This window comes from Phlebotomus papatasi, chromosome 2, assembly GCF_024763615.1.
Source record: "Phlebotomus papatasi isolate M1 chromosome 2, Ppap_2.1, whole genome shotgun sequence".
NCBI lineage: Eukaryota > Metazoa > Arthropoda > Insecta > Diptera > Psychodidae > Phlebotomus > Phlebotomus papatasi.
This window is the reverse complement of record NC_077223.1, coordinates 72,318,926-72,336,495: the sequence shown is the minus strand read 5'-3', so window position 1 is coordinate 72,336,495 and position 17,570 is coordinate 72,318,926. Positions and strand designations below refer to the sequence as shown.

The following is a 17,570-nucleotide window of genomic DNA, read 5'->3' as shown; positions in this document are numbered from 1 at the left end:
AGGGTCAGTGTATGACTTAAAGTTTTTATCCATGCATACCACCCCCTCCCTCCACCCTCCGTTCTGATAGCCCCCATACAAAATGGGGGCACTTTACCTTATAACTCCTTTCTAAGACGATGTAGAAAGCTGAAATTCGACAAGGGAACAAAGCTTAGGGAAGACTTTTAAACCATGTATAATATCTCCCTCCTCTGTCCCCCTTTCTGGTAGCCCTCATACAAAATGAGAGCATTTCACCTTTTAACTCCTTTCTGAGAAAAGATAGAAAGTTGAAATACAGCTTGGGAACAAGTCTTAAAGAAGACTTTTTAACCATACTGCCCAAACTCTTCGTCCATCACCCCTTCTAGTAGCCCCCATACAAAATAAGACTATTTTACCTTATAACTCCTTTCTAAGAGGAGGCAGAAAGCTGTAATTCGACTAGATGTCTATAAATGCATATAAAATCTAGAAAATTATTGTTAACGTTATTAGTTATTCATTTTTTTCATTCTTTTACAAACCAACTACTTCTTCTCAGAAAGGAGGTCAAAATGTTCTCATTTTGTATGGGATTACTAGAAGGGGTGGTGGAGGAGCGGGTTAACATGCATAGTTGAAAAGTCGTCCATAAGTTTTGTTCCCTTGTTGAATATCAGCTTTCTACATCGTCTTAGAAAGGAGTTATAAGGTAAAGTGACCCCATTTTGTATGAGGGCTACCAGAACGGAGGGTGGAGGGAGAGGGTGGTATGCATAAATAAAAAGTTTAAAACATACACTGACCCTATACCGAATTTCATCAAGATCGCTTTAGCAGTTCTTGTATAATTCGTTGTCAAAACAATGATTTTTCGGAAGGATAAGGGCCTCTTTTACAAGGACTTCCAACGTTTATCGTCCTGGGTCCCGGCATTTTTCTCAACCTTATATCAATATCTTCAAAATGCGTCTACTCTAATGTTTGTATGAAGATGAACCAGCGCCCATATACTTTTGATCATTCTTCATCATTGTGAAAAATAGTTTTTGTGCTCTAGAACTGTTCCTCCATGGTTTAGAACATTGATCCCAGAACTAAAGTTGTTACCTATACTAATGTCTATCCAATGACATAGGTCCCGTTTGTGGCGATTCCGGGACCGGATTTGACCATTCTCCTTTATTGAAAGCAATACAGATTCACTAAGTTTTCCAATGGATACCTGAACTCATGAATATTTCTAACTCTTTATTGTACGGAGAATGCAAAGTGTTGAAAAAAGTCTTTTCAAACACGTTCCACACGTTTCACAAATTGACTTTTTAACTCAGAAAACTAAATTAATTCAATTTGGATTAGAAATACTGCTAACATAACAATCAATTGACATACAAATTTTTTTTTGATAAAACAAACTGCAAAATTAAACAATAATATAATTTCGATAAGGAATAAGTTGAGATCAGTGAGGTAAGAGGCAGATAAAGTTGGAAGGGGTCTACACTACATATTATTCTCATAATACCTCCCGATAATTATGAACCTTAACGCAGCCGTTTCAGAAAGAAAAAGACTGAGATATTTTACAGTTGACTTCGGAATACCCGAAATACTTGAAAATTTGACTGTGAGTTGAATTTTGAGGATAAAGAATCACATTGATCCAATTTTATCCATTCCGACCGCCAGGAACAGTTTGCTCGAAGCGATTATTCTTTAAGGCCTCTACACATTCGAAGCAATTTTCGTCAAAAATGATTTTCTTGAAGAAAATTGTCTGCACTGCTGTAGGTGGAAACGTCAAAATTCTGTCAAAAATTCAATTTTTGACGAGAATTGCTCGCAATGTGTAGAGGTCATTAACCCTAAAATTCAACTCAAAATCGAATTTTCATGCATTCCGAGTTGCAAGCACTCCCAGGTCACTTGTAAATGATCTCAGTTACCATAAACTCATCTGAGCTTTATCTGAGCTGAGAAACTCATGACTACTGGTCATTAAATAGAGATAGAGTCCGATCAATTTCGGCAAGGGTCAGGTCGGGGTACAGCTGAGACGGATGGGAAAGAGCTGAGATTGTAAAGAATCACAGATAAAAATGTTCAAGAGAATCATAATCCAAAAGGGAGTTCCTATTCGTCAAAGCACTTCGATCAAAATAATATTTAAGGAAATCTACACTTAAGCGTATACTTCGGGAGAAAAAAACCATAAAGAATTAACTAAATACAACACTCTGCTTGGAAACCAATTGCATTCCAGACGCCAAGATAACAGGAAAACAAATAAAGCCAAGGGAGTAACTTTCTTAAGACACCTTCTTAGAAGACAATGTGCGATTTTGCCTGAAGCAGCATTTCAGTGTGAGATGCTTCCTCTGGAATTTAGTCTATAATGATTATTCGGAAGAAAGATCCAGCATTTCCAGTCAGATTATTATCACATAAGTCTTTTGTAAAAGAAGAATTCCTGCCATACTTAACTAAGGCTTCCACAATATTGAGAGCAATTTTCGTCAAAAATTGCATTTTTGACGGAATTTTAACGTTTAACAAAAAATACATTATCTGTCATTACTTTTATATTGATATATTGACCACTGAAAACTTTGGAAATTTGCAAATCGAACATTTGCCTCTCAAATAACATAACTTCATAATGGTAAATGGTATATAAGGATATTGATTGCACATATTTGACCATTTTGAACCACTTTTTCAAAATTCTCAAGAAACTTTTGGCCGATAAAAAATATTCAACCTTTGGAAAAGAATTATTTTTGATATGAAATAAAACTAATTAGGTTTTTTTGAAACACATAAATAACATCTATGGATTACAGGGCAACTCATTTACGAAAAGAAAATTTTAAAAAGTAATTTTTTCTATCATTTTCTAGATGTGATTTCTCGAACATAGCTTTGTCAAGAAACTTTTGGCCGAGACTGTACCTTCCCGAAGCGTCAATGAGAATGTAGCAATGAATATTTCACTCTTCAGAATGTTTTTCAATCCAACCTATAATGTCAAAAAATGTTTTGTAGCTTCGTAATTTTCCCTTCCTTAAAAATATTTCACCAATTATTACATTTTAGGATCGCCACTTTATTCGACTGACTAAATGTCGTATTTACTGACCAAAATACCAAATTTATCAATTTATCAAAATACTGTTCAATCTGCTGCAGCCTTTAAAAAGTATCAAAATATATCAGACAGCAAATAGTTTAAAAAAAACTTTCGAAAAGGTGGACAGTGGACAGTATTTCAATTCCCTGAAAGGATCGCGAATGATCGAAAATTAACCTTTTTGTTACACCAGAATTTCTTATGTAGTAGATTTTTGTTTGTCTGACGAACATTTTACGAACATTTACGAACAAATGACAAAATTTTACTTCAATTCAAAAACATTTACGAACAATTTAACAAAATATTTTTTTCTCTGTATTTTTAACTGCTCGAACTCCAAGACAGAGCAGTTTCCACAATCGACTTTTTTTTCAACTTTTCAAAATCCTAGCTGCCAAACGGCAAGAAATATTGACTTCCGGTCTTCGGTGACCCCCCCCCCCACAAGTCAACATTCTCTGTCGAACTAACTTACCCAAATTACCCCCCACCACCCCTTTTATCCCCTCCAAAAACATGTTTTTTTAACTTTGCAAAAGATTGGCCCTGACGATTTCGTTCGTTTTTGGGTATGTTTTGGAGGTAGTCCAGTTGAACATTTCGTCCTTAGACACCTATCACCGGAAAATTATCCATCTTGAATTATTCAAGGTGAAAGGTCAACCACCCTGGAGGACCTAATTTTTAAGGGATTTGGACAAATTTGGACTTTTTTGAAAGATCTTTTGATTTTGAACTCGCCTGCATCGGTCATAATCTATTATGGATAGGAAAAGTAACGGTTATATCTTTGTTTTAAAAATATTGTTTTTTGCACTTTTTCAATCTATTGACCCATATAAAATTCAAACGATAAGAGATATCAACTTCCGGTCTTCGATGACCCCTCCTCAAATGACCTTATCTCGAACCCAACCTCTTTAGTTTTCCTCCCTCCCCCTTCATGCGTTCCCTAACCCCCAAAAATAGGCAAAAAATGAGGTTTTTTAAACTTTGCAAAAAATTGGCCCTGGCGATTTCATTCATTTTTGAAAATGTTTCGTAGTTTAGTCGAGCTGAACATTTCGTCCTTAGACACCTATCACCGGAAAAATCGCCATCTTGAATTATTGAAGGTCAAAAGCCTGATTTTCATATAATTTGTTCAATTATTTAATTAAAAGGTTATGATTTTTTTGAAGCCCTTTTCTTGAACAAAAATTTTCAACTTCAAGATGGACTTGTGATGATTTATAGACAAATTAAATTCGACCATAATTTTATATACACCAGAGAAACTTGCGAAAATGTATATAAGACAGAGTTCTTTCTCGGACGCTTTGCCACCCCTTTTATTTTCTATATTCCTTGCTCGAATTCCTTAAAACCTTTGACGTTTATTGAGGTTCATGAAGGCAATCTATGATAAAAATTTGAAGCCTCAGTCTCTTTTTCTTGGTAGATATCGAATTTTAAAATTTTAGAATTGACAAATTTTGCCGCAGTCTCCCCTAATACCTTCTTATCTCCCGATATTTTAGGGCACTAAACCATTTGCTGAATAATTTAAAAAGAAAATCTTACAGGCAAGGATTCTGGTCTATTTGGGAGACTGGGGCAAAACTTGTCAAAACGCATATTTCTTTCTTTTACGAGCTCTGGGAAAACTGAGCAATTTACTGCTCTACAACATTGCAGAAGACTATTTTCCTCTATCTCGAAAGAAATGTGATTTTCGAATCTTTTTCTAAAAGTCGATTTTGTGGAGATTCTCAAAATTTCTGGGCCAAATTTTGTCAGTCTTCAGGTAATTTGTAACGTTTTACTCTCACAAACGTTAAAAATATCAAATAAACATATTTTTATTGGAAATTTATTCCTCTACAACTCTGTTGAAGATAATTTTTCTCCATCTTAACGAGAAATGTGCTTAAATTGAGCTAATCAATGGGGTGGAATCTACACTTATGGATGTTATATACACTTATGGACAATGCAAAAATCTTAAGTTATTACACTAAACAGATTTCGAAAAATCAAAAAAAGTGTTAATTACAACACAAACTAAGAATTTTATAACTTTTCAAAATCTGTTTTACGTAAAAACTTAAGATTTTTTCACGCTGTCCATAAGTGTATAGCATCCATAAGTGTAGACTCCACCCTATTGATATTTTCTGTAAGTCAAATATTCCAAAAAAGGGCTCAAAATTTCATTATTTTTTTATTTTACATAATCTTGATTCCCTTGAAACTTTGTAAGTTTAAGAAGGTTCATGAAGGCTTAAAAATTTCAAACCTCAATCTCTTTTATTTTAGAAAATAGTGAATATTGAAATTTTCTTTTTGACAAATTTTACTTCAGTCTCCCCTACTATCTCTCCATTAATTAATTGCTAGCTAGTTAGTGTCCCATCTCATTACACTGAGAAAAAAAAAGTGCGATTACCTTTTTTTCCTCATAACTTTAACACTTTTTAGGTGTAAAAATATATTAACATTTTTTTAATGTTAATTTTACACCTTTTAAGGGTAAAATCAACATGAAAGAAGGGTAACTTTAACGCATAATACACCTAAAAAGGATAATATTTACACCGCTTTCAGATCAATACCGCAGGGTAAAATTAACATTTCCGGAATGTTATTTTAACTTTTTCGGATTCCTCTCAGTGTAGAAACAAATTTTCAAAATTAATTCGTATTAATTATTACAGAAAAAAAAACATCTTAGAATTTCCCCAATTTCCCAATCCTGTGAATCGTGTGAGTGTATGAGTGACAAGCCTGAGCAAGAGATCTTATAATCCGGTCGTGTTGGTCAACGAGGTGCTCTGAGAATCAAAAAACTGGCGATCGCAGAGAGCAAACATCACGCATCTCACGCAGACGCACGGATGGCGCCCCGAGAGCGAGAGATTGGGATTCTTCTGGGCTATTTTGGGACGGTGATTCGTCTTGCAAAACCACCGTGAGGAGAGAAAAACAGCTTCAAGAGTCCGAAATCTTATCAAAGATCGTGATTCACGAAAATCTTCTAACATCAATGAATACTTTTCTTTCGTGCGCTTGTCACGCGAAATTGAACTACTTTCTGGCCAGGGGAAAAAATTCTCTGGGGCATCTAGAAAAAAAATTTAGATGACTGAAGAGGCTTCCTAGAGCCTCAATGAGCACTTTTGAGGTGATATTCCGGGATATTGGCCAAGGTGTTGTGGCCAGAATGACGCGCGGAAAGCTGCTTTTTCAACTAGCAAAATTCCAATGAAAAACCTCTTGTCAGCCAAATCCATCTTATCAATTAGATACCTAGAGGGTTACTCTATCATTCGACGCCTCATTTGGCCACCTTATCATGCGATAAGAGGCTTCTCTGGGCAAAAATCGCGAGCATTTGCAATGCATCGTGGTCAGTTTTTAGCTGTCATAAGTTGTTCTATGATGGGCCGGTGGGCGGCGCTAGCATCGACCCCCGGCCCAAATATTCCACAATCAAACAAATGCGTAATTTTCATCTGCAAATAAATACTACAATGAGCGCTTTTTTCTTTATATTCCTGGCTGTATCCCAATTGGAATGGTCAAATGAGGAACCCTAGGAGGAGAAATAATTGCCCGGATGGGGAAAAATATGAGAAATTTTGATAGAATTTTGACTACAGTGAGAGCCATCTTTGACACAGAAAACCATGAGAAAATCCCAATAATTCTACATTTTTTCACAAGTTTTCTACACATAGCCCTTCTTTTGTTCCTGTTGAAAGTGACTTGACCGGCAAGGAGGTCCAGGAAGCTTCAGATACATGAAAAAATTGCCAAAATCCCACCATTTGGGTGTGGTATATGTTCAAGCACAAATTCACTCACCTGAATTTCCTTCCTCCTGCAGCTGCGGTGAACGCAAACGTCCCCGGGAGACGGTTAAAAGAGTATTCGTACACTCTCCTAGCCCCTCACTGTGCTCCTTTGATGGTTCCTCAGGTGTTTTGCAGGAAAATTCACAGGAAAAATAGCATCTTGCATTGAGCACTCTTTGACGTTTTATTACGCAAAAAAACTGCATGGCATGTTGGCAGCACTGTGGCAGCGATGGCATTACTGGCATGCCAATTGACGATTTGAATAGAAACGGCGGAATTTTAGACGAGTTTAATGGAGTATCGCTGCAAGGTTTGCACGAAAGAAAACAAAAATGTTTAACAATAGATGGCATCGATGCAATCCTGCTGAGATTTGAAATCTCAAATTTTGAATTTAAAAAAGTCGTTACTCAAAAACATTATTTTAACGGAACATTTTTAAAGTTTTTATTAACTTGTAAAATAATTATTTAAAAGTGTATTTGGTTGCGGTGACATTTTCCTTGATTTTATGAAAAATTAACATCTCATAATCTCAATTTCCAATATTCTACCGTAAAACCCTCTAAAGACTTTTTTTTACAGAAAGAAAGCATAAAATAGAAATGGCAATAATGAAAATGATTTCTTCAATTTTCTCTGCATGGCGCAATATTTCTGCCCCAAGAAGTCAATGGAAAAATGTCTCAACTCGTTTTCCGCCCACTTTTCAGTGTTTAACGTGCGTTGCCAGGAATCTTCTTTAGAAGTCAAAGAAGAGACACATCAAAGGGAAATATTTTGCAATTGCCTGAGGGTAAGGGTTGCATGGGAAGTTCTTCTGGGTGAGAGTGAAATTAAAAAGGTACACAGAGGTACTCGTGTTTATTTTCAACAAAAGACTCTCTTAAGACATTGTGGTAAATTTCCCTCCAAAAGGGTTTCCCCGGTTTCCATTTCTGCATCAAATGATTGTGTTATTTCACAAAATAGAACTTTTTTGCCATCTCGATAGAAAATTCTCGAATGATTTGCGCGTTGAGCAGCTGGAATTGATCTTCCAGTGTCTTGTCAGGTCGTCAGTAAGAAGCGAGTTCTGCAATTAGAAGTCGTTGTGAGCAATTGCGAATTTACATTTGATTGATTTATGAATGGGAGAGCAGCAGCATTGCAGACACCTTCAAGGGGGGGGGGGGAAATCTCAAGTCCTCCGAGGTCGCCAGAGAACATCCTCGAAAGCGCAAAAAAGCCGCGAAAAACTAATTGGATTATCGGATGGAGAGCAAAAAGCACCTCGCCTTCGAGCAATTGCACATAGAGAGAATCGTGCATTGAAATATGAATTATTGAGCATTCTCCAAGATAATATTCTATGACGAGAATGTTAATATTCTCTCTGGGACTTGCTGGAGCATATTCGAATTATTAATTCTATAAAGTTATCGATCGCAGAGCAATTATGTTCGCATAATTAATATAAGGATTGTAAAATGCTGTAAAAAGGAGCTTTATTTTATTAGTAAAAAAATATTGAATACAAAAAGGGTTAGGAAAAAATTAAATTAAACATTAAATAAAATGTAGTTTTATCACATAGAATTATTAAAAAAAAAGTAGCCTAAAATAATTTAGTGGAGTAACGTGGCAAAATATAATCTTTAATTAATTTTGTAAAAGCTAAATAAAGGGTATCAAACCTTAAGGTTTGATACCCTTGATACGAAAAATAGTTAGGGGAGGCCGGGATAGATTTAGCCACACAGTGAAATTTTTCATTGCGTATAATTTGTATACAAAATGTTTGTAGGGGAAATGCTCATAATTTTGTCCAGTTTCTTATTTTGGACACTTTGAGGATAACATTGGACACTAAAAATAAATTGATTAAAATGATGGATTTTTATTCCAATATTTGATGAATAATGAATTCTATCTAAATATTTGTTCTTTTTGGAAGATTTTAACACTAAATACGTTAAAATTTGAATATGATTTGAGTTGAAATTGCTTTGTTGAAAATTCAGTGTGAGCAATTGCTTACGAGAAATATGACAGAACTTCGTGGCTTACTTCAGTCTTATTTAGTTTTGGTGAAGTACTAACAAAGTTTGTTCGCTGTTTTTGAGTAATATTATTGAATATTCATTGAATATTGTGTTGATTCACGTTACTGATGATTTGTACATTTGACCTGAAGTGAGATTTGCCTTGTGAATTATATTTTTCGTGTGAAAAATGGGAAATTTTTTAAGACATTCACCAGTGAGGTGATGATTCTTATTTTGGACAGGTGTTTTTCTCACGAAATTTCGTGAAGTTTTAGCTTTTGTGATGACTAGGTTCGACAAATGCCTGGAGAAACAAAGGAGCATCATCTCTGCGAAAGAGATACAGTGAGAAATGCCTTGAAAGGCTCCTGGAAAGGCCAGGGAATGAGCGAATCCGCACGTACTTGGAGTATCGAAGTCAACTCACTTTAATGAATGATATGGAAAGTTTCCGGGCTTCTTGTGACATTCTACGTTTCCCTTACATGAACAGGAAGAGGACTTGGTAAGATTGGTTCATAAAATGAAGAACAATGGGCATCCTGTTGAAGCGGATTATCTGTCCAAATTTACAGACAAGTTGTAAAAATTAATAACCAAGTTGTCCAAAATAAGAGTCAAATTCACCTCTACATATCAATTCATTTTTAAACATATTAAAACTAATTTTAGTAAAAATGAGATGATAAATAGCTTGCCAAGTTTCTAAACAATCCTTCTGAAAAGAGAGTAACAAAAAAAGTCAATTAGTATTGAAAATATCGCACTTCAAACTTAGGATATTGATGCTTATATGCAGACTGCCCAAAATTATGAGCACTTCCCCTATGAGTCTGATAAATATTTCGATGATTAGTAAAGGAAGTATATATTGAGAATAAAGAGTGTTTTCCTCAATATTCCTTCGAAGGCAAACTATAAGATACCACTATCTAATACCATACGTGGCTATTTTTGCCCCGGTCTCCCCTACTCTACCCTAACTACAAAAGAATGACTAAATTTAAATCAAATATTTTGTGTATTTCTAATAAATTTTCAGTCAATTACTCAAAAATTAAATATGTCACTATGTTGGTTTTTCTATTGAACAAAACTATTTTACAAATTTACTAAATAGAAGATTTAATATACTGGCTAAAAACACTGTTTAACAGTAAATTTAAAATAAAAAAAGCTTTAGAAACTTCTTTAAAAGGAATGTTTTCTGTTGCGTTTCTGCAGAAAACCGTCAATAAAACCAGCGGTAGACGCAGCTCTGAAATAAATTTAAATTGAACTGATTTATTTATTGACCTGTTTCTTAAACTAAATAATTTTGCTTCAATCAATCAATCTATACTAAAATAAATAATATTCAAACTTTTACTCATAAATTGCTTAAAATGAGAAACTGGATGAGCACTAAATTTGGTTATATTTTTTAACAAATAAATAAAATAAAATCTGATTTTTTGCTACTCAAATAGTTCAAAATAAATTATGTATAGGGAAGACTGGGGTAAAATTTGTCAAAACGAAAATTTCAATATTCACTATTTTCTAAAATAAAAGAGATTGAGGTTTGAAATTTTTAAGCCTTCATGAACCTTCTTAAACTTACAAAGTTTCCAGGGATTCGAGGAAGCATTATGTAAAATTAAAAATAATGAAGTTTTGAGCCCTATTTTTGGAATATTTGGCTTACAGAAAATATCAATTCTGATTAGCTCAATTTAAGCACATTTCTCGTTAAGATGGAGAAAAATTATCTTCTACAAAGTTGTAGAGGAATAAATTTCCTATAAAAATATGTCTATTTGATATTTTTAACGTGTGCGAGAGTAAAATGTCACAAATTATCCAAAAACTGACAAAATTTGCCCCAGCAATTTTGAGAATCTCCACAAAATCGACTTTTAGAAAATGATTCGAAAATCACATTTCTTTCGAGATAGAGGAAAATAGTCTTCTGCAATGTTGTAGAGCAGTAAATTTCCTATAAGAATATGCTCTTTATAGAACCTTTAAGTTTACTCAGAGCTCGTGAAAAAATTAAATATAAGTTTTAACAAGTTTTGTCCCAGTCTCCCCTACATAATATAAGATCATTAAAACCGGTTGAATAGTTTTAAAATTTTACACTTTCTCATTTTGAAAACTTTGATGACCTGAAGTTCCCCTAGCGATCGACTTGTGAACTTATCTACAGTGGCGATAAGATAAATAGCACACCTTCAGCGATTTTTCTATTTTGATGTTTTATGGTACAATATCAATTTTTAAATCTGATCATACTTTATTTTTTAGAAAATATAATGCCCATTATAAATAAAAATGATAATTATTTAATATTTGCATCTGTTAATACCATGTGCTTTTATCATTTTATGAATTTAGAGGTATAATTCGTGCAGACAATTTAAATAGCACACTTTCATTTTCTTTGAAAATATTACCTGAAATTTAGTTTTACTTTAAAATTCGTTAGATTTCTGTATTTTTGATCATTTGTAGGCATTAATGCCACAAATTTTCGTGAAATAAAGTTATGAGAACTGAACAATCATGTAAATAGAGACTTTGGTGCAGATTTACAGGCTTTACGTAAAAGAGTTTAGGATAACTAAGATTTTTTTTTGTAAATTATATTGTTCAATAATGATAATAAATTATATTGTTCAATATTGTTGTTGTTGTTTTATGATCAAACTTACAAATCACGCAAAAACTCGAAAATTTCGAGAAAGAATTACGATTTCCAGAGAAAATTCTGCCATTGTTCTTATAGTAAAACTGAATTTATTTGCCGCCGTTCCGAAAATAAAGGAATAAATTGAACAGAATTTGAAAAAGTAACTGATGTGAGCATTACTGAAAGCCAATTATGTAATAATACCCGGTTTAGAAGTGTTGCCAGACGTAAAGAGTTAGTATCCAAGCGAAACCATATCTGTTGTTTGATTTTTGTTAAAGAGCATAATGCAAAAGGACCTGTAATTCTGGAATAATATTCTTTGAACCGGTGTATTCTTGTTTAATATCACAGAATATGACATAGCAAAATATTAGATGTCCCAAAAGTCAAAAATTTCGTCCTCGATACATAATTAAGAACGTAAAACTTAGCGGTGGTAATTTTATAGTATGGGGTAACTTTTTGCGAAGTGGTGTATGGTCTGTATATGGAATAACAGGTAATATATAAATCAATTTGTATACAAGGATATCTTTGGACAAGACATGTACTTCAACATCGAAAAGAATTTGCTTTTGGTTTTTAAGTTTTAACCAAGGTAATGATCCCAAACACACTGCCAAGAGTTTTTAAAAATGATTCACTCATAACAAAATTTACCTTCTGAAATGGCCAGGATGGTCTAAGAACCTCAATCCTGTTGAATTTAAAGGAAAAGACTAACCACAAGATAAATCTCTCGAATGTGACTAATTTGAGATAGTTTTAAGTAGTTATCCACACTACATGAAATACTATCACATTAGAATGGTGTCAAATCGTGATTTCCTTAATGATCCTTCGTTGTCAAGCGGTCATTTTTCCAAAAGTTTCTTAACTAAGTACTAATTAATCTAAATTTAATTTTCAACTGAAATTCGTAAGTTGTTAATTGCAGTAGAAATCGAAAACTTTCAGTTCTTATAGGGTGTGCTATTTATATTGTCCTCTTAATATATGCCATTTCAAGAATTTTTTGATCGTACTAAATTTATTCATAGAACTTTCAGGTTTTTTCATCATATTCAAAATGTACTTATGTACAAGTTCATTATTATTACTTTCATAATTTAAAAGCATAATTTTTCGAAAAACAAAGCATATGTTACAGTGTTCAAAACTGTGCTATTGATCTTGTCGCCACTGTATACCATCATTTTGTATGATTTTTTGAGACATTTGGATTGAGTACACTGTGCGACACGTTGTGGGTGTCTTTGACGAGAGTGCCAAAACTTGTTAGAGGGTCATTTAAGGACCTCAAATCTGCAATCCGTTTGTCCGGGTCACCTCTAGATTTTTTTTGAAAAGCATTTTTAGTTTTTTGATGTTTTATAAAATTCAAAAATTCATATCTCCGGTTCTAATTATCCGGTGGTAGTCACATAAAGCTAAACTGACGCGTAATTTCATCCTCTATAACTCTTGTGAACATATCAAGCATCTACGATGAAAATGAAGTATATTTTTTAAAGATTTTTTGAAAAAGGGCACCTAAAATGGTGCATTTTTCTGTGCTTTTTCCATCTTCTAGTAATTTTCCCACTTTAATAGAGCATTTTATATGTCAAATAACTATGCCTAAAAGTTAGAGAATTTAATATTCTTTCATATCTTTTTGGTTTAAATTTTCTATCCTAATTCGTTTATTCACAATAATTTATTGAAAATAAAATGCATTATTATAAAAATAAAATCTCTTATTATATATAATTATTTGGTATCTTTGTCTAACCTACAGAAGAGCATTCTCTTTTGCACTCTCACTTACACATTTCATATAAAAAGAGGTGCAGTGAAAAAAAGAGACGTATATAGAAATAGAGAGAGAACAATAGCTGTCATGAGTGCCAAAAAACTATTCTTCTCTCTTTATTTCTATATACGTCTCTTTTTTTCATTTCGCCTCTTTTTATATGAAATGTGTAAGTGAGAGTGCAAAAGAGAATGCTCTTCTGTAGGTTAGACAAAGATACCAAATAATTATATATAATAAGAGATTTTATTTTTATAATAATGTATTTTATTTTCAATAAATTATTGTGAATAAACGAATTAGGATAGAAAATTTAAACTAAAAAGATATGAAAGAATATTAAATTCTCTAACTTTTAGGCATAGTTATTTGACATATAAAATGCTCTATTAAAGTGGGAAAATTACTAGAAGATGGAAAAAACACAGAAAAATGTACCATTTTAGGTGCCCTTTTTCAAAAAATCTTTAAAAAATATACTTCATTTTCATCGTAGATGCTTGATATGTTCACAAGAGTTATAGAGGATGAAATTACGCGTCAGTTTAGCTTTATGTGACTACCACCGGATAATTAGAACCGGAGATATGAATTTTTGGATTTTATAAAACATCAAAAAACTAAATATGCTTTTTCAAAAAAATCTAGAGGTGACCCGGACAAACGAATTGCAGATTTGAGGTCCTTAAATGACCCTCTAACAAGTTTTGGCACTCTCGTCAAAGACACCCACAAAAAGGTAAATTTTGTCGCACCGTAGTATTTATCGAGTAAATTTGGTAAATTCGGTAAAGTAAAAAAGAATTTCATGAGTCCAAAAACAAGCGTTTAAGTAGCAGTCTTCGGAAAACGATCCAGTTACCCCACCTTACTATAATTTAATATAAATATTATTTAATTGAATTACTAAACTATTTCTTTAATTTGTTCTTGTTTTCTTTAATACTCAATCCGTCTAAATTAATTTTATATTTAACAAAGGCTAAGAACGACTAAAAGTAGGGGAAAGTACTCTCCTTTCGAACATTCATGCCTTCGAATAATGTGAATTTTCTTTTAGTTTTCCCAAGATACTTACACATTTCTATTAAATATTATTTAGCTTATTATCAATTATTGATAATTATGTGCAAGTCTCTTAAGAAAAGTAAAAGAAATTCACATTATTCGAAAGCATGAACGTTCGAAGGGAGAGTACTTACCCCTAAGTGTTTAATTAATTCTTTGGGAACAAGTACGTCATCCATCAATAATAAAAAAAAATATTTTTTTAAAAATAATATACACTAAACCTACCAAGACCGGTCAAATTGATCAGTTTAAAAACTTTTTAAAATTAACGCATATTTAAACGGTACAATTTCACTCTCAAACTTTATGAATTTCTTAAAATGCATGTAATATTTTTTTCTGTGTTTCAATTTTTATTTTTGCCCTTTTCTAAGAAGAAATTGTTAAATATCCTACCCTATAGAGATTTTTCTTTCAGTCCAAAGCTCAATAATTCCTGAATGGTTCCCAACCCAAGTGTATTTAGCGACATTTCCCTGCTCCTTTGCACCTTTCTTGACCACGGATGATGATGGATGTCGGTGATGGAAAAAAGGCAAGACTATTGCAATGCGAACCCGCCATTTTGCGGTGCAGTTTAAAGAGAAGAGTGGCAAGTGGCCTTTTTGCTTCCATCTTCATTCCTCTGCACATACTTCTGCATTGTACTTATTTTATTGTGCATCATCTCTCTCATCCAGACTGCTCCCTTTGGTTCCAGTGGGTAGGAGTGAGAAGGCTGAGAGACTGGAAGCTCCTCCGTGATTCGAGTAATTTTTTCACGTTCGCGCTCTTCTGCAGAAAAGAACTTTCGAGGTCTTCGACACAATTTTTGCAATGTGAGGCGACTCTCAATTGCTGGAATACTTCCACGAATGGTGAGGGGGATGGTCAATTGATTAACTGCCCTGAGAATTCCCTACTTCCTTCGCTTCCATCAATATTCATAATTTCCCCTGATAACAATTATCGCTAGATTTTATTCTTCATGCAATTGTCTTATGAAAAAGATATTTTCAATGGTATTTGACCGATATATAATTTGGTAGAGATTTTTTCGTGGAGGTATTTTATAAAATTAGTATTGATGAAAAGTGATTTATATGCTATCACGCTACTATTTGCTTAAAATCCAAAGGTAAGAACTTAAAAAAAAATATTGGTTGATATGAATAAATGAAACAGTTTTGTTTATTTTATCCATAAACATTATAAAATTTTTATTTATATATTTACCTAACTTCATTTTGATAACTTTATTCTTAATCTGAATAATAAACATGGCTCAATCAAAATTATGGGAGGCTGGGGTTATTTCAGCATATATGACTTTTGAAAATATAAAACTTTAAGATGATAAATTAATATTGTGATACAAAAAATGTGTAATACATATTCAAATCATCAGTATCCAAGAGAAACTAGTTGGACTTTGTCCCTTGAATATTTAGTTTTTAAACTTTTAGTAGAGGAAAATGGTCAGCTTTTGAATGCGCCAACTTTCGAATATTACAAACTTTTAGGATGGTCCAGGGAAAAATTAATAAATATTCAACATCAGTTCTTGTTTGAAAGCAGGCTACCTGTTCCTAATATGTTAATCTAGACCCGTGGACGCTACTTCAGCTGCCTCTATAAGAAATCTGTTTAAAATCTAGGATCTGATATCTGGCTTAAGACGTCCTTTTTGAATCCCTGGTGTGTTCTTCCTGTGTTCAAAACCAGTTGATTTCTTGCATGATCCCGTATTCGTTTGGGCTATAACTTATCATCTTTGATATATCAAATTTAATAAGAGCATATAACAGACAATGAATGACTATCATTTTACAGTAGAACCCCGCTACAGGCCATATTTGGTTCCAGATTTGACATTCGGGTAGCACTATAGTTCATGTCATTTTTTAAAATTATCAACAACTTTTCGTATTGAAATTGCTCGACGGCTTCTACTTTCTTTGCGATTCTGGTACTTGTCATCGCTCTCTTCATTATGGATCACAATTTTCAAACCTACTCAATAAAGATTTCCAAAAATATTTAAAAAAAATTTATGACAACATTGCATGTCGCGTACTAAAAAAACATAACCTAAATTAAAATCAGTGTTTTGAAATCAACAGTCGATAAATTGTGGACTATAGAGCGATGGCCTATAGCGGGGCTCTACTGTACTGCGCAAACGATCTGAAAGAGAGAGCAGTTATAAAATCCACTAGGTTTCAACTTGTCACTGGCCTGGAGTACAAACGGTAAGAGATATCAACTACTTTAAAGGACCTATTTTTCAATCAATTTGCTAAAATTTTAACTTTTTTGAAATATCCCAAAATTTCTGATCCGACTGCATCGGAATTTATCGGTAAGTAATCGGTAAAGTACGCGTAAATTATATAAAATTTTCGAATTTACTTTTCTGTTTGACCCTATGCTTATTACTCATACTAAAATATTCTAAATTTAAATTCTAAATTTAAAATTCTTTAATTTACAGTGTTCTTTTTTTTAATTTATGAATCAATTTAATCGTTGGTATACAGGTCTGCACCAAAAACGAGAATGAGATTGTGCACACTGCAAAGCCGAGACGCTTTGCCATCTCTTGTAAACCAATTTTATATCTATATTATTAAATAACATTAGTTATTTGAATATAAAGATTCTTAACATCAGAAATTCAGAAGGAGGAATTGAGGAACTTTTGAATTGGCATGTCTTTAAAATTGGGCACTTTTCTCTGCTCTTTAAAATGGAAGTAGTTAAATATTGTTTTCTATAAAATTAAATCTAAAGGAAATGTAAAAAAAAAAACAATAAAAAATTCCTCTATTGGCAACTACTACCTAATAAGTACGCTATAAGCAATTTTCGTCAATATGGCATATTGAAGAAAATTGCTTACGCTTGTGTTGGAAAATAATGTCAAAATGTTATTAGTTTGCCAAAATCACCAAAATATTTACAAAAACATCCCATAGTTTGTAGAGGGCAATAGCTCCTATAGTCAAAAAAATTTTAAGGGTCGGTGGGATAGTTTCCACATCCATGACCTTCAAAAACTTAAAATTTTGGGATAATGAAT

At 33.1% G+C, this 17,570-nt stretch overlaps 1 protein-coding gene across 1 annotated transcript in view; it reads right to left on the bottom strand.

Moving 5' to 3' along the window:
• LOC129804291 (myocardin-related transcription factor A) overlaps positions 1–7,146 on the bottom strand; it is a 59,095-nt gene extending 51,949 nt beyond the window's left edge. Inside the window, exon 1 of the mRNA XM_055851448.1 lies at positions 6,947–7,146. Coding sequence (XP_055707423.1) covers positions 6,947–7,142 — 196 coding nt within the window. The 5' untranslated portion in view covers positions 7,143–7,146. The remainder of the gene's footprint in view (positions 1–6,946) is intronic.
• Positions 7,147–17,570: the final 10,424 nt, after the last annotated feature.